Source organism: Ambystoma mexicanum, chromosome 1p (assembly GCF_040938575.1).
Source record: "Ambystoma mexicanum isolate Mex_15411 chromosome 1p, UKY_AmexF1_1, whole genome shotgun sequence".
In the NCBI taxonomy this organism is placed as follows: domain Eukaryota; kingdom Metazoa; phylum Chordata; class Amphibia; order Caudata; family Ambystomatidae; genus Ambystoma; species Ambystoma mexicanum.
Window position 1 is genome coordinate 565365992 of NC_090921.1, and position 23822 is coordinate 565389813.

The 23822-nt window shown below is 43.8% G+C and overlaps 1 protein-coding gene across 2 annotated transcripts in view; it reads right to left on the bottom strand.

Moving 5' to 3' along the window:
- Positions 1–21893, bottom strand: part of BTBD2 (BTB domain containing 2) — a 628042-nt gene extending 606149 nt beyond the window's left edge. Inside the window, exon 1 of one of the 2 annotated variants that reach the window (XM_069649505.1) lies at positions 21288–21893. In XM_069649505.1, the coding sequence (XP_069505606.1) occupies positions 21288–21736 (449 nt within the window). In that variant the 5' untranslated portion in view covers positions 21737–21893. The remainder of the gene's footprint in view (positions 1–21287) is intronic. The other variant, XM_069649506.1, reaches the window with a different exon arrangement.
- Positions 21894–23822: the final 1929 nt, after the last annotated feature.

Here is a 23822-nt window from a genome sequence, read left to right on the forward strand (position 1 = left end):
GTGGCCAGGGCTTCAGCAACAGGTGAAAATATATATTGCAAACAGACACATGTTTACAGACAACTGTGGACCACAGCAAGAAACCTAAGGAGGTTTCTTTGAGAAAGGCAGCCTCGCCCTTTGAGATCCAATTTATGGACCATATATGCCCACTACCAGCAGTTAACAAATATAAGTACATTCTAGTAATAGTAGATTCTTGCACTAGGTTTACCTCGATGATTCCTCAAAAGAAAGCAGACTGCAAATAGGTCATACAGGCACTTAGGACTTTAGTAGCCATGACAGCAACTCAAACGTTCCATGCTGACAATGGTCCAGCTTTATCGGGGCGAGCCCTGAAGAAGGCATTAGAGGCATGGGGAACAGAGATGCATTTCTCGCATCCATTCTTGCCGAAATCAAACGGAATTGTGGAGAGGGCAAACCAGTCTGTAAAAATGGCCTTGACTAAAAGCATTCTGTCATTGGGGGGCCAGGGGGGACTGGCTAGACCATGTGCCTTTAGTGATCATAGTGATCAGGAGTGTGAATAATTTACCACGCTAGTCTCGCTCTTCTTTGGGAGAAAGATGTATATGCCTGACTTGCATGCTCTTCCCAGCCCCATACCTAGTTACGAGCAACTGCTTGCGACAACGCTGCTGAGGGAATCCTCCAGGTGGAAGCTGCTGAGGCCAGTCCTGAGAGCACTCTCAAAGCAGGAGATTGGGTCCTGGAAAAGATCCACGACAAGACTCCATTTGGCCCATTTTACAGACCAGCAGTGCAAGTAATCCGAGTGAAAGGGTCCAGAACTGCATTCCTACCCGCAATACCACCTAAGAGAGGTACTAGGCAAGTTTCTGTGGACCACTTAAAAACTGTGCCTGATGGTTTCTGCAATGTTTCCACGGAACCTCCCTCTTCCAAGTGAGGGAGTAGAGATCCAGCAAATGATGATAATAGGTGTGCAAGATGGGGAAGAATTTGCCACTCTTGATTACACGTCCACAATTCAGGAAAGTACTGCAAGTCTGCCAATTTGGAAACAGAAAGCCTTTCAAGTTGCCAAAGTGATGAAATAATTATTTTGGACAGACTTCCTAAAACGTTGTTATAAACTACTGGCAGTGCATTTCCTCCTACTGTGGTTCAGCCTCATTTTATTCTTCATCTCACTGACTTCTGGGCATTTTCTGAGCAAGGTTTCCACTCCACCTGTAAGCTAGGAAGTTGTCCTAAAGCCTTTAAGTTCTTCACACACGTTAGAGAAAAGAGCGCCCAGAGCCAGGAACTCCCGTCTCAATACAAATGTTTCCTCTAACTATGGGTCACGTGTGGATGCCATCATTCAAGACCTATAATGGGCCAGCAACACTGCTACAAGTCCACACCTTTTCTGTGATTGATGAATCCAGACCGTTTACACCCAGTAATCCTGTGTCTAGAACATACAGAACTGTTAAGAACTAGGCTTCAGACATTTGCACAAAATGCATTATTTGATGATGTGGAGGACCTCCATGAAATGGGGCCCCATGTGTGTTGTGTGTGATATTACAATGCCTTTTTACTTGTCAAACGTGAACCAATTCTGTGGCCTAAATACACATTCTGGGAACACTATGCAGTGCCTTTCCAAATGGATAGTCCTGAATTCAAAGCACAGTTCCCATATATTTCACTGAGACCATATCAAGCAGGGGATTACATATTTGAGAATCAGTACAAATTCCCTCCTGAGCCACATGATGCACAACATATGTATGTTGCAGATTCAGTCCTCTTTGACAGAGAATACTTTGCAAACATGACTAACAAACATGGCGGGGACCAGTCCCTCTATGATCTACTTGGGGTCAACAGATATGGCAAATTAAAGGGGTTCATGCGTTAGATATGGCTTGTAGGTTCCCACATTTAGTGTATTTGTTAAATTACACGCAGTTCCAAACCACTTGCAGTAATAGGAACCAGAGTTTCAACCCTGAATGGGAGAAAACAGAAGGTGAGTTCTGGAGTGCGTCCTATAGAGAAGCAAAAGAACGCAATGGCACCAAGCATATTACTTATGCATCAGGGGGAACTGTGTTATGGGCGGTTCAAGCAAATTAATGCAATAAAAGAAAAGCAGGACTCAGTGTGGGCCCATATAGGGCTTGGAACTCCAATAACACCTCCCTGACACAAGCTATATCAATAGGTAAACTGTGCCAAGGAATGCTTTCACAATATCACCTGAGTGAGGTGATACAATCTCTAGGTAACTTCATAAAAGAAGAGAATTGGACGGCTATCATGCAGTTAGCTGCTGGTCTGAAACGCACCCAAAGTGGGTGTGTCATGAGAACAGCTACCTGCACCACCTCTGACCCTACAGTACCTTGTGAGGTGGGACAAGCATCCATAACAGGAAAAACTTACACTTGGTCACAAGCAATAATGTAAATCCTGCAAACTGAAAGTAAGGCAGTACAGCAAGGATTTCATGTTTCAGAGGTTAATGATCAAGCGCTACAACAAGGGTTCTATGCGCTAAGAGATGTCATAACAGATGCTGTGGGTTTGATTCAAAATGACTCATATCATTAGAAACGACAAGAGGCCTCAGTAAGTCTTTCTGTAGTATTAGCAAAGAGTGTAGTGGCAGCATCTGCATGGGCATCAGGCCCCACAAATTGGATAGTGCACGGGGTACTAGACATTCCTATTCAAACAGCACCCTCTATCATATGTCAAGAATTACACTCTTTGGGTAATGTACATTGGGTGAATGATACGTGGATCAGAGAAGGTTATGTGGTACCATATTCACATGCATGTGTGTCATCAACTAGGCCTGAGCTGACACTGTACTCATTACGTGATTGCAAAGGTTCTACTAGAATAATGTGTGAACATGCTGAGCCAGTGAATTCATGTGACGGTAACGCGAGATGCACACTGCAAATTGTACCGATTGACTCATTCTACTGTTAAGCACATAGATTGCAAAGTGGTTAATTTTTGGTGCATTTCAACCAATCTTGCTGTCATGTCCCAATAGGAATACCAACTCTGATCACCGTAGGCACACAAGTTTAATGCTGTAGGTTAATTTTGGATCCACCTAGCCCATTTCAAGTGAAATCATTAGTCTGGCATGGTGGCTATTTGCAAAAACTTGAGTACCCGAAATTGAGTTTATACATAGCAAAGCTGTTAAGAATGCGGTTGGAGGTGAGAAATACCGAAGATACGTATCTGCATGCACACGCTTCTGTGGTCAAACAGATTGCATCTTTGCTCGGCTCCGAGCATACAAGACAGGAAGCCTTGCACGCTCTGATTGACAGCACACAGTTTAATGGGGCCAGCACTGGCCTTTCTGCAATTACTAAAATAGCTTTGAGTCTCCTACATAAAGGGCTAATTGCCTTGGACACAATTAGAACATTGACTTCATCGAGTGCTTGGTACAGTTGGCTGGTGATAATACCTGGACTTTTTCTCATATTTTGCTGTAGAAACTGAAAATGATGACAAGCCACAGGATTACCGGCCCTGGAAACAACCCGTCTCCAGTACAGAACAGACTGTGCAGACGTATGGGATATGAGCAGTGTTCACCGTTTCAAAAGCATTTTATTTTTTCGTTGACCAGGAAGAAGTCTACCGTGTCATCCATCGCTAAGTGCCAAGTCTGTCACCAGGAGTCATTGCTGGCAAAGAACGTGGCAGTCACTGCGTCACCTGCTAGACTGCCCCTGTGGCGCAACAGAATCTCCAGGACATTGGCTGTGCATAGAGACATTTGGGGAATTCAGAGGTACTTCCCACAAGTATTCTATTGTGAGTTCATTGAGAGTCCATCTGACACCGCTCCTGATAATGGGGGCATGCCTGAGCAAGAGAAACTGCGCAGAGAACGAAGAAAGCGATTATTGCCCAATGCATCCGGCACTTCCACAGGCATTACCAAGGAAACACCTGGTCCCGTTGGACCCAAGTAAGCCACAGAATGATCGATGCATGATCTCAAACCCAGACCACAAGGCAGCTGGGGAAGCAAACAACGCAAATGACAAATTCCTCTGGTTCCAAGAATACATGTCAGAAGGGAAAAATGCCTAAAAAAGTGCACAGCGATGACATGAGCATTCTGTTCTCTTCTGCGCAATGCTCCTTAACCTACCTCAGAAAGAGACTCGCTTTTAATTCAGCGGTCAGAACACCTGACATTCTACACAGGTCATCTAAGCAAGCTGCTCAGTCAGACAGCACTGAACTGAACTGAAGAATTATCACATTGTACCTCAAGATGCAAACATGAATGCAAAGCAAACATATGAACTGGATGACCTCCACGTGCTGATCGCTGTGAGTGACAAAAACACTCACATACTGGTTTATTTCCAAGGACACGATATAGACTATTAACTGTTTATGCATGTGACAATGTGCTCAAGATCACAAGCTCGACAGCTCATTGGGTCAAACAACCAGGACGCAAGCTATGTTGGGTGATTATTACTAATGGATTCTCAAAGGATCCTGCAGCGTATTTTGACGCCATTGCCAGTAATGATTTTGCAATCAACCTAAATACCTCCTTGTGAACACAGGTATTATTAGCTAGGTCCAGTAACAATATAATTGGCTCATGCTGAATACCTCAATGTTGGATATATGTACTCATTCATGCTAATGTTAGCAATTAACTTTCATGCAGCTGTTGATGTGTTATTTTTTGTTTGTGTATAGCACACATTACAGGCTCATGAGCGCTTTGCATATATATCAAGCAGCTTAGTTTAATTCTTGCATGCAACAGTTGTGTCCTGAAATATAATGTATACATAATATAGCTCCCAGTAAGCGTATTCATGACTTCACAGAGCTACAGGTCTTTGATCTATGGCAAACTGCCTTGAGGGGGGTATGTCATGATTTACAAATGTTACGAACAAGCTAAGGCAGGTGTGCCACAGATTAGACCACTTCACCCACTGTGCATGCAGTGAATACGAAGTACATACGGCATAGGCTATTGTCAAAAGACAAATTTAAGACATCTGCTGTAGCCGATACATTGCCATGGATGAATAACGCTTGTGGTTTCGGCTAAGAAGCAAGCGCAGAGCTTCCTAACCACAGAATAGCAGCTTCTTGTCTTCAACGGCTTAATGCCTTGAAAATACACGATCATAGTAATAAGCTATTGATGTTCTTGGAGCAAAAAACATGCATTCACACACAATGCTAGCGTGGTTTTCATAAGACAGAATCAGACACTTGCTATAAAACCCACAGGCACTTGCCGTTAGGGTTAGCTAAAGGTGAACAGCTCTCTCCCCTTTCAAACAGGAGAAAGCCAACCACAAGTAACAGCTTCCCGTTTTAAGATAAGCTCGTAGGAGTTAAGATGCTTCTGCGCTGATAAAAAGTCAAAGGCAAGAAACACAATACCAAAATAGAAAATACGCGGTTAGAGTGGCTGAAGACAAGTGTAGCTGTTTCCCTCTGAAGAAAGGCATTCACTAGAATGAGGTTTTAAAGGTGTCAACGAGCGAATGACATGCTTTGCTCTTGTCCCTACACGGAGAACATTCACTGTAAAGTAAAATATCCAAGAGACGGAGACGATACCTGTCGTTTGAATTTTCACATAGGTAAATCATGTGTGCAAAGCAAACCGGAGCGCAAGAGCATATTCAGACTCTAGACTTTCTCCCCAGATCGAGGAAGTGACGCACATAGCACATGTAGGCTAAGTCACGGGTGTTAATATAAAAGCACAACAGACTAGGGCTAAAGATGTTTCCGCAGCAGGCTGACCACGAGATTGTGGGGGAGTTGGGAAGAGCAGTCGCTAGCAGGTCGGAGCAGCAAGCCCAGGAGACTGAGTGTCAAGTGTGTTGGTTGAACCCCCCTTGCATATGTTAGACTGACGGCGTGTTTTATTATGTCACTCCACTCCTGATCATACCATAGTATAGCTTAGACAAACATAAACATGAACTCCATGATTGCTCAAGCTGATGTTTCAGAATGATGAATTGTACTTTATCTGTGTTAAATGCGAATCATGCTTATAGCTTATGCAACAATGCTAGGTCTCCGACAGTATACTACTTTTTTACTGTGTTAATTATAGCTTGTGTAATGATGATCAAATCTGGTAGAGGTCAGAAATTATATTAAATATATTGACTTGCTAGCTTCCAGTGTCAGCTTCATATTTTTAAGTAATGCTTCAAATGAGGTCTCTCAGTCAGAACGAACTACACAATATTCTCTGGCTGAATTTTGGTCAATTATGACAAGAGGTGCAAAGACTCAGGGAAACTGTCAAAGCACTAGGCCGGAACCCATGAGGTGCCCACACCACACAGCCCTACCTAGGGTCGAGAGGGGCGGGCAGGTAATCACGCCCTAAGGGGAAATTAAGTCAGCTCTCTTTAGATTTCTTCATACATTGCTGCCGCTTGCAACCTTGCTCTCAACACAGGCTGGTCTGGTATCAGTCTCTCCGACTCACCCGCTGTGCGGTCTTTACTGGCGCTGCTTTGTTATAGGAGCCAAGGACAGTACCACAGTGCTAAACGCTTCTACCCCCTTGGTTATCGATGCAGGAGAGCCCCGGGTACCTATCTACCTGAATTTTTCTATAGCGCCACTAACCCGCATGCCTCAGGGTGCTTACAAAGAGACAGACAAAGAAAAGAAGAACCCACCCAGAAGCAACTGGGGAACTAGGAAGCCAGAAAGTATTGTGAAAAAGGCGGCTTGTTTACAGTGTTAAGAATTTTTATTAGAGTCAATCAGCCGAGTCCAGCATCAAAAAGAAAGTTTTTCAGACACAATGCAGGATTCTTCAGCTTTATCCCCAGGTTTCTTACTTTCCAAGGTTCACGAAAGTAATAGTCGTCTTTCTCCTCATACTAAACTGCAATCTTGGAACAGCCGTTTCCTCATGTGCTTTGCCTTGCTCAGAGTGTGCTTTCATGCTCCGCCTTTTATCCATGTGGAAGTGTGATGGAAGTCCGGTGTGTGTGCAATGATCAGTAATTACCTGACCTTCCCTGACCATTGTATTGGGACATGTTAGGTATACGGCTCTAGTGTTAGTCAGTTTTCGCACATGGTGAGCTGTCTGTGAGAAAGTGTTTGTGTCGGGAAAGGGGGCAGAGGGTTGAGCTCCCAAGTATCCTACGTCGTAGGATGGGGAAAAGGTGTTACAGGGAAGGGGATACTGCATCTCACCATCCGGTGTCCCACTTCCACAAGACCCAGCCATCCAGGTGATCCACCCGCACAGGTCAACCCCAGGAACTGGATCCAAAAATGACGGGTGTGTCCTGGCCATCTGGATGACAGATCCCTGGGCACTAGCGGGTGAGACACCTGGGTTCCTCACAGAACATAAAAGATCTTAAAACCATATTAGGGCATAATAAATGCATATATAACTAAAGGTTATTCTAGTTTGCCTCAAAAGTGCGCACTGGATTTGCAGTTCTCCAGATATAGCAGCTCCTTACCCAGAGATAGCCGCTCTTTTCACGTGGGCCTCATGGCAGTTTGACCATTAGAGTGCAGTACTTTTAAGGACCGACAGTGGCATGGTTTAAAAAAATAATAATCCAAATGCCATGTGTTTTCTTAGGTTGTTGTGAGATATTTAAAACTAAGACAACACATGGCATCTGGCACTGTGGTCTGTCTCCCATCTGTGCAGTAACAGGGACCGACCCAGCTTAGCTTCAAAGCGAGGAAGGGGGCCAGCCCCCAGAGGCCATGTTGTTTTAAGAGGTCTTGTACCTTGTGGTAATTTATTAGGCAACATGGCCCAAGGGGGCCGGCCGCTTCCTTGCTTTGAAGCTAAGCTGGGTCGGGCTGCCATGGCCAGTGATTTTTCGCCTCAGTCACTGTAGCTGTAAAAATATATATTTTATTTGTTCACTTTTCTCCTATAACTGTGGCTACGAACTACAAATACCCTCGACTATTTTATAATCCTTATAGCAGCAGTTATCAGGAAAAGTTACGCCCACAAACCCCACAACTCCTGGGCCTTCGACTCAAGGCATTTACCCCATCTTTCACATGGAAATGGCATTTTCCTGCTTTTTCGTTTTCGGCTAACCAAGGTTATAGATGTGGCTATCAGTCGCGTAGAGAAAAAAAAAAAAAAAAGGATGGTGGCGGTTTCATTTGTAAACACTCAGTTTCTTGGCAAATTACCTGAGATATAGCAATCTATTTTTGAGTGCACTCCCTTCACCGTCAAATATTAAATAAAGTACTGGACGGAATAGCCTCAAACCACAAAAGGATCGCAGGTCAGCACTTTGTGGCCAAGTTGGTTCAAGCCTGGTCCAAATCTGTTCAGTGGTTTTGGCTGTGTAGTCTGGCTAAAAAGTACCTTATTTGTCTATGGGAAAATGAATGGGGACTAGGCCGAAACTATATATTTTTTTCTTTTCTTAATAACTTTTTTTTATGTTTCAAAGAATAGTTCCAGGACAGACACACACACACCACCAGTTATATTGAAATTAACAAATCCCGTTTAGTGGCAATTTCTTTTAAATGTATGTATGCAGCAACAAGCCCAGGGAATTCACCCCCTCTCCCCAAGGGCGAGTCACCTTCTTCAACACCTCTTTTGGGGATATGGAATTTAACATCTATGACAATTGGCAACGGCGTGCAGGAATGGCTAGTGTGGTTTGTGACCCCTTTCAGAAACCATTTGTACCAGAAAAGAGGCCAGAGAACTGACACCCCCCCCAATCATGGGGAAGATAAAGCGCCAGCATGCTGCCGGGGGAGAGGAGAAGAGAGCGAGAAGGAGGAGGGGAATAGAACGTGAAGGAGGGGAAAAGAGACAGGAGGAGGTGCTGCAGAGCAGCAGAGGCTGGAAAACCTCCTCCTGAGAAGTGTGGCATAAGACCAGAAACAACCGCCCAGTGGTCCGAAGCACAGACCAGCCTGCGGTAGGAACGGCAGCCCTTTCTGGAAACAGACCGGTGGCCCTGACCAGGAGAATCGAGAGAAGAGAACGCCCATGAAGGACCAAAAGGCCGCAATGAGGAAGACAGCCCTGCATAACGACAGTGTAAAGATGTGAATGCAGAATCCAGGGGAGATTATCAGTATTGCCATATCTGAACGCCCACCCGGAGGATCACCACTCAAATCAAAGGTGCGTGGTTCCTCCAGGGAATCGGCAGGGGATGTGGGGGCAGAAGGCCCCAAGATGTGGCAAAAGAGACTACATGGCAGGGTGAAAGAAAGCCAGACCCCAAGGCAGGGTGAGAGACCCCAGAACCCAGGAGGGGTAAAAACCCAGAGACAAAAAAACTAGAAAGAACACAGTAGATTTCCTGGGTGGCGAGAACAGGGAAAATACAGTGTGGACATACAAACCTGGAAGTATCTCAAAAACTGAACACAGACCGGAGATTGGGATTCACAAATAATACGTCCCAAAGACTGATACTCCAATCCCAAAGAAAGAATGGGACGATCCTATAAGAGAAACTTTGCGTCCTGAAAAGGACTGTATAATGGGGCAAAGAGCCCCATTTGCTGAGGAAGATGCAAAGCTGAATTTGGAATTCATGGAGCAGGAGATTGAAGTGGCTCAAGAATGTTAGGATTTCTCTCTGGCCAGACAGGATCTAATAAAGTACAGCCTCATGAATGGAGCGCTTGAAATATGGAGGAATTTGCCCCCCCAACCCCAACTGTGGCATTTAACCACAAATGCACAGTCAATCCCTCATTCTACTGCTGCGTGGTCTTGTACTCTATTGAGGTTTCCGCTGAATCCTCCATCTCTTGCCATGTTGCTTTACCCGTCTTCACTTGTTATGTTTTTTAAATTGCTTTCCTTTTTATTTCTTTGACATTTCTCTGCAGTCAGTTCTTCCGTCTTGCTGCTACCTCTCATTTAGTCTTCACCTATGTTTACCTCCATTTCATAACCCTGCTACATCCGTTAGCCTGTTTACTACCACAACATTTTACTCTCCTGCCACGTAATATGCAACTATTCTAACTTTAAAATGAGCACCTATAACTGTGTGCTCAGTACATATGATAGTTCATGTTTTACATATCTTCTAGAGGTTTACTATTGCACCTTTCATGCAAGCAGCCAGACAGACAGTTAATTGCAAATAGGTATATTTGTATGGTAGCAGTTGGCTTGGAAAGCATAAAGTAGCTCCTGGTAGCTGTTGGTGTCAAGCTAACCAAACTCTTCTAGGCCCTATCCAGGAGCTAAATAGCTCCGAGCGATTTTGAACCTTGTTCCTCGGTTTGGGGATGTTGATGGGCTTTACTATACTTTTTTTGTTAAGCATAATTGTCTCTGTGCAAAGTAGTAGGGACAGAAATCAGGAACGAATAGGCCTCTGGGCAACAGATTTAAGTAAGACATCCCGGTGATCACTCCGTTTTCTTTCTTTAGATTAAAGTCAAGAGTTTAGGGACTGCTTAGGTTTTCAGAAGATTCCAAATAAAAACCTTTTGAAAATGCTATTTTTTTTTAACCATTTTTATTTTTCGATAGAGACATAATCAATTACAACATATAAACGTTATACTTTGTTAACACAATGCATAAATTCAAATTTTCATGTCAGGAGGTATAAACATTTTTGAGAATCTGAGGTTTGAGGAAATAGGCTTCTCTTTCTTCGTCAAAGTTTCGTAAGGGGGACCAGTAGGCTAGGTTCTCTGCAGTGTTCATTTCTTTTCATACATAGGTTCTTGAGTGTAACCCTTAGACAGTTAACTCCCTCCCCCCCTTTACTTTTCGCCTTGTTCCCTTTTCTTGTCATGCTGATTCTTTCTCTCCTTCTCTGTTCTGGGTTGTTAGATGATCAATATATTTCTGAGGGTCCGTGGTTTATAGAAGTGGGCTTCCCTGTCTCCGACAAAGTCTCTAAAGCGGGACCATATGTGAAAATGCTATTTTTTCTGTCCCCGGATTCTGGCTCACAAACGGTTTTGGCAATAATGCCTTACCTGGTCTGCTATACCAGGAGCTCACACACCATTTTTCTTATGTCCTTTTCTAGAATGTCACTTCCCTAAATGCTTTTAGGTATCCAGGCTAATGCCACTTGCAGTGATGTCCGTTTGTATGTTAATTGACCCGCAGCCTCATCTTTTGCAGCAGAGGTCTCACAAATCCTAGCCCCACCAAAATAGTCTAAGAAATAGCTCCGTGTTAAATTTCAAAACTTTTTGGATTGACCCATCTGTCCAATGGAGGTGGGAAAAAATGCAGGGAGTGCCTGCAACCTCTGGATACAGAACTATGCAAGAATGAGAGAGAAACAATGCTCTTTTCACTGCGATTGCTCAATATTCCGAATCACATTGAAGTGGACAGGATTTTTATTTGTAAATAAAAAAACGTTGCCAGGACTGGCACAGTTGATGTATTCAGTTAGCATTGGCCCTACATTTATCATCATCACTTAAAGCGTGCTGCTGCGGATCAGCAGCACAATCATTGCTGAGCATTGCTTCGGATCCAGCGAGTTCTTTCTTCTTCCTTTTCCAATCGAAATATGGTGTCGAAGGGAGCAAGAATTACAGCACTTTCGAAGGTGAGGATGCCCAGTCCTAGGAGTTTATCAACCACTTTTACTCCCTAGTAATAGGCAAATACTCCCCAAAAATAAAAATGGGGAGTAAAAATACTCTCAGAAAAAAAGGAAACAGACACACTTTCACCCACACAGCTCTTTGGATAGATTTGGACCAGGAGTGCATTTCGTGCCACAGAAAGCAACTACTATTACTACTGCCGGATACGAAGATGTAAATATGGATCTCTTAATGAGCATGAATAAACAAGGTGCAAAGTCGTATTTATTACAAAAACATTTTTACAGTTGCAAAATATTTTACTCACTTATAAAATACTCACATTGAGAATGGGACTTAACATTTTACGCCCTTAAAAATCACTTTACTCCCAACTTAAAAAAATAAGGAGAAACATACTCCCACTTCAAAGCATGGAGTGTTTCTCAACCTTATAGGGTGCTGATGCCCCTGGATTCCCATGGCCATCTTTGTGTTGCATGGCTGATAGGCAGGTTACACCAGGTGGGGAACGCCAACACCTGGTTGTTAAATTAGTCAACATTTACCATAGTTGGGTTCAGCAAGGCATAAAATAGGCAGTGTTGCATAGCAATTTGCTATGCAAATCTGTATGTTTTTTTTAAATTAAATTGACACTTGTGTAGCAAAGAGAGATATTTAAGTTAGCCTGGACAATGAAAGCACAGCTCACCCTGCATTCCCTCTTGCTCTCAGTGCCCTCTTTTCTTTGTTCAATTCAAGTTCAAAGGGGCTAATGGAGGGCGAGAGGGGAAGAGGGGGAGAGAGAAGCAGTAATCATTCCCTCCACTCATAAGTGGCAAAGGCATAGGAGTGCTTGGCAAACTTTTTTTTTTCTTTTTCATATAATTAAAAACCAGAAGTAAATCGGGAAACTACATTCATTAAGATAACTATATCCTCTCTGGCAGAGTCCAGTATGTGTTAGCTTTATTTTATTAAAAGACAATCATGCAATTCCATTAAAAAGAAAAGAAAATATAGAAGTTACATAATACATTATTACAGTATTTCAATTGTGAAACACTGCGTTGTCTCCATGCTTTACAGTAAAGTTTAGGTTAGTGTATCTAAATCTCATAGTGTAAACTATTTTTCATGTTTTGGGGGAAGATGCATCACATTGACAAGTGAACACCTCTGTGTTCTGTAACACGGTGGTTGCATACATCTATGCAACTGGTGCTCAACCCATGAGTTGATCCCATACTCCTTGACATTTTATCCTATCACCCTGTTGTGTTATACCAGCTACCCTATAAGTGAGATGCCAGAAAACTACAATATTCCACGTAGTTTGCCCACTTTGCTGCCTGCTACGCCATCCACTCTGCTTACTCTCTTACTTTATTTCCTCTTACATAATGATGTGTTTACACAAAGCAGTAATCCATAGTTCAATCCAGTCTGTACATCTACAGATCTTCTGCAATGCCATGCACTGTAGTTAGCCTCCAGAGCTTGCTTTGCTCTACGATTGCATTATATATTAGCACCTGCGGGAGAGAGCTGGCCAAACTGTTTTCAGAGCCTTTTTATCATATCCATTTATTTGTATCCATTCATGCAGCTAACCTTTTACATTTTAGAGACACTCACTGGGCTCCCAAAGTCTACCTGCCCACTCGCACAATCAAGTAGATTTTTTGAAGGGCGAGTACTATTATAAAGGTTTCACTGTGTATTGCTGGCCTCTGGGTAGCAGCAGTGTGCCATACATACAGTGGTTTGTGGTGACGTGCACCATTTTACAGAAAGCACGTTTACATTTTTTTTTTTTCCACTCATTGCTATGGGTTGAGTGTATTTATTGTTACTCGAACAGCAGGTCTAGCAGAATTTTAAAGAATTTGCAAGGCCTGACTCAGCTCACTGCGTTACTTCAGCAGTACACAAAAATGATGTATTGATACTAATTTTATGTCTTGGGTACAAATAACTTCTGGTGCCATTAAAAATATTAGTATTGCATTGCTAATGAAAGGGGTTTGTTTGCTAATCAAGACAATTTTAATTAGCAAAATCTGCTAATCCATTTTTGAAAACTAATTTACACCTTGGTTCAGGCCCTGCAGCAATATCTGAGGAATCCTGTGCTCTAGAAGACGATAGAGTAAACTTAGGAAACCTAGGAATCAGACCACTTCCTGCAGAAGGCAGTTGTCATGATGCCTCCCGGGAAGCCAGTTCAGGACCAGCGTCCCCGAAAGCAGACATGTCCCCAGGGAGGGGCCCAGCAACCCCTTATAGGGGCTCTTTGGACATTGTCCTAGCGCCTTTGGCGCCGGGCTCATAGAAGGCATCAGTCCTGGCACCATAGGCGCCAGGCTCATTATGGGAGTGCTTGGATGGACTTACCTGATGCAGACCATGCTGCCGGATCCAGACCTCCTTGAGGTCTGAAAGGGACTATTTTACCTATGGGACTATTTTACCACTCGGGCGTGGCTGAGGAAGAATACTTACCTGGAACTACTTTGGGGGCCATTTAAACCACGCCCAGACAGCAGCTCACGCTTCGCGTTGTTCTGCATCTAGCAGCTGGACGCTCACCGTGTCTGCTCCTGCATCCTGGCTCCAGCCACGCCCGCCTGCAACCTGGAACACCTGAAAAGGAAGGAAAGGAGAGAAAGGTGAATAATTGAATTTTACCTGCCTCCATCCGGAGTCCGGAACCATCACTCCGACGATCCTGAGAAAAGACATTATTTTTAGAAGCGCATCGCATCGCTCGCTGCAGCGCCACGTTCCACTCACCTTCACGAAGCGCCCTCGGGCTCTTCAGCGACCATTGGCACCATTGGTCGCCTTTCAGCGCCTAAGGAGAAAAAGAGACAAAACCAAGGTGAGCGAAGGAACAGATTGAGGAAGGCCGGATTCTTCCACCTTAAGACTTACCCGATTATTGTTGGGACAATCTTTCCTCACCTCGGGTCGGCGCCACTTCTTTGGCACTTCCCTACCCCGGCCCCTAATGGGAAAAAAGACACACGCATTAGTGGGTGAAAGCAAGATCACTAAGGGAACCATCCATCAAAAAGACTCACCAGAGTTTACCTTCGGCGAATCCATTCCTCAACGCGGATTCTTCTTCCTGCATCTGAAATAGAGAAAATGACAACGGACAATTAAGGCTTGAACTTTTGCAACTGAATACGGCCTCATATCGGAAAAGTCAACCGGAGTTGAATACTCACCAAACCCGAGATCCAGTGAAGTAACTGGAAATCAACCCGCCCCTGCATCGGAAGCAGGATGGAGAGCTTGTCCTTTCAGACTCTAAGGTGAGACTCTACGGGGAATCGCGGAGGGGGTTCGAGGAGTGTGAGACGGGGAAGGGGGGGAATCCGACACATTATCCAGCAGACAGTTAATCCCCTTTTCCATCTACAGAAGGATTCTTCTACGGGCCAGACAGGCGAGGTTTGGGGGTCCGGTACAGTCCGTCTTCCGAGTCCTGCGCATCACCTTAGAAGAGGTCATAGCAGTCCAGAACAGGTCGGCGCCTCCGTGGGAATCAGGTGAGCGTTACAGCAGTCCACTGCTACCAGAAGGCCTCTTGCCACATGTAGATGTACGGAAGCCATAGTAAACCTTCATGTTCATCAATCAGTTGCTTCAGCAGATAACTATGCTTGCCATTGCACAGTGATACACGATTTACTGCATCCATCCCCAATTTAGCTTTTCTGTCTTCTTGCCATTCCCTATAATACTTGTGTTTGTGTGGTCTAGGCCAGCGTGCAAATTTTGCAATCGTCATTAGTTAGTGATAATTGACTCTAGACGAGTAAGAACTAGTGTGCAGGTGTAGATTTCTAGTGGCGAGTAGCTTGCAACTTAAAAAGTTTACCCCTGGTCCAGACCATTCGAGACCACCTACATTGCCAGGGATCATGTATACTGCCAGGTAAGTATTTTGCATCTGTAACTCTGGGAATTTGTTCTCCTCCATTAAGAACCATATCCCAGTTTAGTTGTTTGGAAGGAACATTCCACACTTGTAATAAGTTAGAAGGAATGTCCCCTGTGATATTGGTTCCCCAAAGTTTGACTGTTCAGAAGGGATAGGTCAGTTTTCTCAGTGCATCAATATGGGTAAAGGGGAATACTTCTAGGAGAGTCAGCTCCTTGCAGTCCATTTGGTCAAAGCTGGTGAAAGGACACAAGTTGCCTTTTGTCACTACATCATCCTTAAAACAGGGCAGATTTCTGTGGTGGGCCCAAAAAGCAATCAACTAGAGTTGCACCATTGTGGCACTGGCGCAACCTCAGTCATATCACTGGATTTGACGGGAGGAGATGGAGATTATAATAATTATATATATATATTTCTCCCTACCTAGCCAGTGTGGGCACCAGAAGTCTAGTACAATGGAGGAAAATAAATAAATAAATCACACTTAATATCAGACAACATAATGAATAAGTGAAAGGCAACAGCCGCTGCCGGCGAAACAAGGACACATAGGAAGCCCACAGAGTACCTAGTAGCGTCCTTATTGCGTGGGCATGGCGATTTTCCTCTTCCCCTTTCGCGCCCAGTAACTACACTTTCGCTGCTCCATCGTATGTCTTTGTAGGAACTGAGAGAGCAAGTTCCTGTGAGGCAGCACCAGAAAATCTGCATTCATTCAGGTAAGGAGGGTCCTCTAGTGCATGGCGATTTGTCGCAGGTCATCTGCTTCATTCAGGACCCCTAAATTAAAGTTCCTAAAAAATGACAGCACTCTCAATCCTGTGAAACTAGTAGCATTGCAGCGTGCACCCCGGACAGGTAGCGTTTTGCTCTGCTGTCCCGAAATACAGCGATTTTTCTGCTTTCACCATTTATCCACATTTACCACCAAAGCGGAGATCTTCACTAGTTAACGGTTGACCTATTCTAGGTCCAGAGGAAGGCTTTCACCTCTACTAGACGAAATATCCGGGACTACAGGTCAGTAGGATCTCCTGCTACCACCACAGTACCTGCTTTGAATTATTAGCTAGAGGCCAGCATGTCGACCAGGAATGGGCACCATGCCCAATTCGGACTACATGGTCAACTATAAGGAGGGACCCATATTAAATTAGGGCCCCCTTAGTCTAAACAAATCCAAATGTTATTCTTGTTGCACTGAGTCTGGTTGCACACCCCTGACTTTTTGCACACACTATTGTTGGTTACATTATTGCACACAATACTGCCATTTGCACAAATACAATTACGAACGGGTCCCACGTTTAATTAGGACTACACATGGACACAGTAAAAGGCCTTGCAACATTTTAGGGCTCACACGAACAGCTAGTATTTGAATGCGTTTTCCTTTGTACTAAGATTTGTTGATGTTTGTCTCTTTGCACTAGATTGTATTCCAGGCATCTGCATTCAATTTGTATATGTTTTCTGTCAGGTTATATTTCTGTATTTATCTTCGTGTTTTATCTACTCTCCGCCTTGTTATTAAAAGGGACACTGGTGTTCATCCAGAAAGCCTTATGAACATTGAATTAAACATGATAAAAGGTATTATGGATGATTAATACATCCTTTTACAGATTCAGTTTTTCTCTGTTTTTTGAAAGACCCTTTGAAATAGACACTTAGTGTCGATGAAGAATTATGCATGTACACAAAAATTGCATATGAATTACTCTGTTAGGTCAATCTTGTGTTATACTTGGGTCTATGTGTGCCCCTGCGCAGGAGTTCTAGTACTCCCCATGCCTTTGATTCAAGCCTTCAACTGTAGGCCAGGATACCGTATGTGATTGCAGTAGCATTCACACTGCAGGCATGGGGGGGATGCTTAGCCCTGCAGAGAAATCCCCAGTAAAAAAGAAACCAAGAAAAAAATAAAATCTGAGTGTTCCATGATTAGTTTCCAGAAGGGGCCCGAGGCTGAAGAAAGTGCCCCAGGTACTTAATTGCCGATTTCCTATCAGGCCTCCAGATAAGGTGTGTACTAGGCCTTTTTACGCATGAAAATCTTGTAAATACGACAGCTTTATTATTTTCCTGTGTACATTTACACACGGGTTTAGAGCAGAGGGCAGTGCAAAGGTTAGGTTACTTGACAGAAACCAGAAGGCTTCTTTTGATTTTTATCTACATGGATATAATTGCAAGCCACCTCTGAAACAGAATATATTTCTCTGAAGCCTTTCAAAAAAAGAAACTGCACACTGTGATAAAAGGAATGGTTTCTTTCCATTCAACTTCAGAAGCACTGTGCATGTTTTCCAAGAATTTTAGGATTGTATAATTAATAAGATGGAAAACTAAGTTGCAATAGAGAATTCATACTTTTTTTTAACAAATTATGCTTTTTTTTTCCCCCAGTGAAAGCAAACCAGTATTGCACAATTACATTTTTCAGCGTTCCGGTGCGGTGTGCATATTCGTGCTGAGGCGATCATTTTTGCACTTATAATTTAATTTAAACTCGAATTGTAAAAACAGTGTTTAAAATGACTATGTACAGTCTAGTTTACAGCTATTCAACCTTGCAGTCAATGGGGTACATTACTATAAATGGTCAATGGGAGCAGAGTCTTTGTTCAAGGGTGTGTGATTGTCATTACACTGATCACAGGTGTTCTAGCTTCTCAAATCTTCAGGACTACAATTAAAACATCCAAAACCTGACCCTCCAGGAAGTGCAGCGCTGTTCAAAAACAAACAAATGAAAGTTACATTAGTAATTGAAATAGAAACTCAGCAAAACCTGTCCCTGTGATAATACAGATAGATATTTAACTTTATGTAGCGCTTCATGAATTGTTCGTCATACATCTAGGTACTGTGATATATTATGTCTTGGGAGGATAGCTCAGTGGCAACGTGCTCGCCTTGGAAGCAAGACGACACAAAGCAACACAGGTTCGATCCCCGGGTCTGCGCTTAGAAACCAATGGGTATTATGTGCGTTATAAATAACCTGTCATATCATATACCTCAGTCGATATTCAGTTAACCAACCTCTGAAGGATGTTAGCCAATACGATAGCTCAGCCGGTTGAGCACTCTTTGCTGCAATCTGTGCGTGATCTGTAGGTTGCTGGTTCGAATCCCAGCAAGTCCAACTCAGCCTTTCATCCTTTCGATAAAGGAGTACCGACTTTGGTTTGGTGATAATTGTGAGAAATATGTTCTATGTACAGCGCTTTGCCAAAAGAGCTATATAAATAACCATTTGACCATTAGATCAGATATAGAATTTAGCATTGAGTCCTTGCCTCTCTGCACTGTTGTATCATAACACTGGCATATCATTAGGTAGTAATAGCTCCAGGAAATTAGGACTTTCATTAAACATCAAAAGACAATTCTGCTATCGAATCTCAAAACACACAGTACAATTCATGTTTGCTTTACTATATAATTGGCTAGGTTTTTGTGATTTCAACTTTTAAATATATACAGGAGAGATCAAATGGCCAGACCTTAGAGAAATAATGAAAGGTGTATTCTGTCACAATACAGAAAGCTGCCACATAGTAATGATTTCCATACAGTTTTTGCACATGTCGGCTGGATGTCACATACATTTTACTCTTTTGCAAAGGGGAAAAGTCATTTTTACTCTCTTAAAATCACATTTACTCTCAAAGTTTAAAAATGGAGAGTAAAATACTCCCACCTCAAAATCTTATCTGGAGCACTGTGTCCTATACAGAAAGGTTATCACACTGGTCATTGTTTGTAGTGGTGCCCTGCTAACGGACAGCAGCTTCAGCTAATGGATGTAGCCACCCACTACCCAAGTTGGGCTGTTGTTGAATGGACCTACTCACTTTCAGGACCGTCCTGTGCAGGAACAAAACGCAGACAAAAGGCACTTTAACAACGGCCTCTCATTTCTGGTTGAGAAATATTTATTTTGTTAGCACCACCATTCTTAGGCATGGGTTTTCAGTCAATTTTGCAATGATGGGACATTTCCTCCAGTGATGGGACATTTCCTCCATTTATCTACCAAATCTGTGTCTGCTTAGACATTTAAAACACATTAGAACTAATTTTAAAGATTTGTAGCCATGATGTCTTCTAGCTTGACATGCAAAAGGGGTTCGCTTTTATGTGACTAGTCAAACCTTCTCAACATTATGCCTAACAGCAAGCTTAAAGTGTGTGACAATCACTATGCCCATTTGGCCTTAGTACACAATTTATTTAAGTGTGCGTCTCAAAGTGGTAAAAGAAAAAAAACAGTGGTGTAAAACAAGAGATTTTTAGATGCATTATTCTGGGATAATAAAGAGAAGATGGCACGTATCCCCTTCCACTAAAACACTTCATAGCGTGGATTACGCATATTACACAACAAGTTTGGAATTACTAACATAAGATGTTCACTTCATTGCAAGAAAAGGGACAGCTCTGAAATTGCATAACGCATAGCTACAAATCAAGTGGCTTCACACCACAACATAGTGCAGGGCCGATAAGAAGGGCCACGTTTAATCAAGCGGAGAACAGGACAAGGCTGGACTTACTATGACCAAGAAATGATTGGGTAAAAATTGTACAACCCATGCCGGGTGTAGGCGAATATTCAAAAACCTCAAGACAGTGAATAAGTAAGGCTCCCAGTAGCATAGAGCAATAGAAAACTGACAAACGCACGTTTGCCGAATAGATCACCACAGATCACTGAAAGCCCCCTGATGAAGTTCCACAGATATAATCTGATGAGAAGGAGCAAAACATGTTGGGTACAAGAAGTAGCGCCAGATCCTTTTGAGCTCAAACGGTTAATTGCATTATTTGCACATTTATAGTGAAGGTGTTTAGGGGTTTACATTAGCACAGAGACACTGTTTTCGCACTTGCCACTTGATGGTCCTAGCTACCGTTTGGTTTTTAATGGTCGTTTGTTGTTGATTTTAGAATATGTTGGTCATCGCATTTTCACTACGAATTTGATGGTGAGGATTTTATTCATAACCTATGTATAAATAAACATATGCAAGACTGATTTAGCTTAGATGCTTTCTATTCATTTCGCATGCACAAGCAGTCCAGGAAGGTTTGCTGTATCTATAGGTTATTACCAGGGATACTTTCCTGCTGCTTTATAAATACCATGGAGTCTCCCATTGTAGGTTTAGTGTTTCATGTGTTGCCTGCAGAGCGAAGTGTATATAATACCCTATTTTTCTGACATTTTTGCTGTGAAATGCAAAATTTCAACCTAGCAAGATTAGAACCTATTAATCAAAAAAAGTTCTAAGGGGGACGCCCTGGCCAAAACTTTACTGCATTAGTTCAGGTGCGCTTGCTCAGTCCAAGTAAGGAAAAACATTTACAATACTCCACTTTACAAATTCACCAGCTAGACCCTTACTAGACTATAGTGGAATTGTTGGTGTGGGCTGTGGAATCCCATGAAGATAGCCAATTAGGCCCTGCTGCTATGCCACCCATATTGAGAACACCGATTCCCCCATAAAAAACAGATCTTTTTCCATAGTTAACCCCGCCACTCCTACTTACTCTCCTGAAAGAGAGTACAGATCGGGTTCTCAGAAATGTATAATTACCTTCCGTGAACTAATTGGCTGTAATCAAGGGCTCTAACACTCTTCGTACCAGAGGTATAGGCATTCAGAGGATCCTCATACTTGCACAGATCATTAACACTTTATGATGCCAAATGATGGGGAGTAGATGTGGTCCTCACCTGTGTGCAGGGATCCTCTGGCTCCCCATCCCTTTCCCCACCAGGAAGTGCACGTCGCTCAGCACCTCGTTATTGAACAGAAAGGCGAATCGCTCTTTCACGGTGGTCTTTGTGGCTTGCCAGTTGTACACGGGTTCCCGGTAAACCAGCACTGCCGCGCTTGGGGGGAGCGCGGCTCCTCCTCCTCCTCCCGCGGGACCCGCCCCCGCTTGGGTAGCCGCAGCCTGCTGCTGGGCTTGTGCAGCCGAGGAGGCGGCGGCCGCCGGATTCCCGGGGCCCCCGCTGCGGCTCAAGCCGGGGCCCCCGCCGTGGTTAGCACTGGTGACGCCGTTTCCACTGTTGCTAAGGCCGGTGCAGGGGGGTTGCATGCCACCACCAGCCGCCATCTTGTATGCAGGAGCCCGAGCCGCCGCGGTGTTTACAAATAACGCCGGACAGCAGCGGCGCATCAGGAGGGGGGGGCGCGGAGTAGGGCCACAGCAGCCAATGGGAAAGGGGCGTGGCACAAGCCCAATGGGAGGGGCGTGCGTGGGACACTGACAGTGGGAGGGGCAAATAGAGGAGCGAGAGTGAGATTGGAAAGGGGCGTGGTAAAGTAGCTTGTAGGATTGTACAGGAAACACCGGGTCATGGAAGGATTGCAGGCACTAGACTGCGCTTTACAACAGCTGGCCACCATGTTAGGTGTACATAACCTTATTGTGTTATATGCTCCCCCCATGTAGTCGTTTAAACAGAGGAAGACAGCTCAGCGATCTCCGAGCAGGCAATAAAGCATTCATCACATAAATATCACAGGACTCGTTGGGCAAATTGAATGATCTACGAAGGTAGCCAAGTACCAACAGAAAACAGACGCGACATCGGGGTAGTTATCACAGTTGTTAACACGAAGTTCTTTTTTAAGTTAAAATATGTTTGTGTTGTATAATAATCACGACACTGATAACTTGAATTAACAACCTTATTTGCCTTAACATAAGAAGTGACAAGCAATACTGAAACAAGGTTAATCCATTCCTCCCTACATTTGAAAATCAAAAACCCTGAGATGTATGCCCCGCCCACAGTCACAAAAGACTTCGCCCATTTGCACACAGCCCCGCCCACCTGTCAAAAAGGTAAACTCGGTTGTTGTAGCCTTCATTAGAAATACTTTTGCAGTTTGCACTTTACAGTGGAATGCAATACATGTGAATGTCCAAGGAGATGCATAACCACCCAAATTGCATAGGACGAATGGCATTCGCCTTCATAAAAGCAACACACACATAAAACCAAGAGAGGATATGTTCTTCAAATAGTGTTTTTGAAACCGTTAACATGCGTACATGTTTTAAACTCCAAGAACCAATACAAAGGTTTTTCCTCAGATTTATAGTACCGAAATGGGACATTTCACCATAGTTGTTTGTTATATAGTGCGGTGGTGAGGTGTTCAGCCTTCAAACCTGATGGCTGTGGCATAGCTCTCAACTCACCCGCTTTTGGCGGGTGTCACCCGCCTTGAAAACTGATGAATCACCCGGCAAGCTCCTCATACGCCCATTCACTTCTATGGGCCTCTCACCCGCCAAAAAGAAAATCGGGTGTTTTCACCCGCCTTGGTGACAAAAAAGGTTGGGAGCTATGCTGTGGTTCAATCCCTGAGGTCAGCCAATTCATAAATTCAAAGAGGACCTTCAATGTTTCTCATTAAGCTGGGGGTCGAGTCCACCCTCTGAAAAAAGTGAGTGGACTCCGTCCACCGGCATGTACTCTCGACTTGAGCCATGGAAACTGTCCAAAAAGAATTGAAGCTGAAAAAATATGCATACTGCTTTCAATCTGGTGTGATTAATGACACCGGATTGAAAGCAGTATTCCGCGTTTTTTTTTCTTCAGCTTTCATTCTTTTTGGCCAGTTTGCCTTATGTTTTAGTCTCCCTTCAATTTAGGCCAACTAAAACATAAGGCAAACTGGCCAAAAAGAATGGAAACTTAAGCAAAATAAAAGCGGTAATACTGCATTCACGCCGTTTCCGGGTCCCGTCCAATACTCTATCCGATTGGCTGCAAAAGACTGCTGCCAGTAGCCAATCGCATGGAGGATTGGACAGGACCCGGAGACTCCATGATCTTCCCCGGAGACCCAGAGAAATGGCTAAAAACCCTTAGTCTTCCGGGGAAAACCCAGAGGTTAGGCAGGTATGGGTTAATCAAGTGTCCATATGCTGCTTATGAGCAGGGTTCAGGACCTGGGGTGCCAGGTCTGCTCTAGTGGCTTTGTGGCAGTCTTTAAGGCCCTTCCTTAGGAGTGGCGTCAGGAGTACGTCTGCTCTGTTTAGCTGGCGCCGTCGGGTGTCCGCTTTCCGCTTTGCCCCGCTGGGTGTACTTCTGTTGAGGATCTCGCGAGACTACAGCGGTACCGTGTCTCGCAAGCTTCCTACACACCTCCTTTTGGTAAAACAGATATGTCTATTCCATAATAAAGTCATCATACTTCACCGGTCTTCTGTGCTCTCTTCTCGGGCAGCTCTCCTTCATACCCCCTGT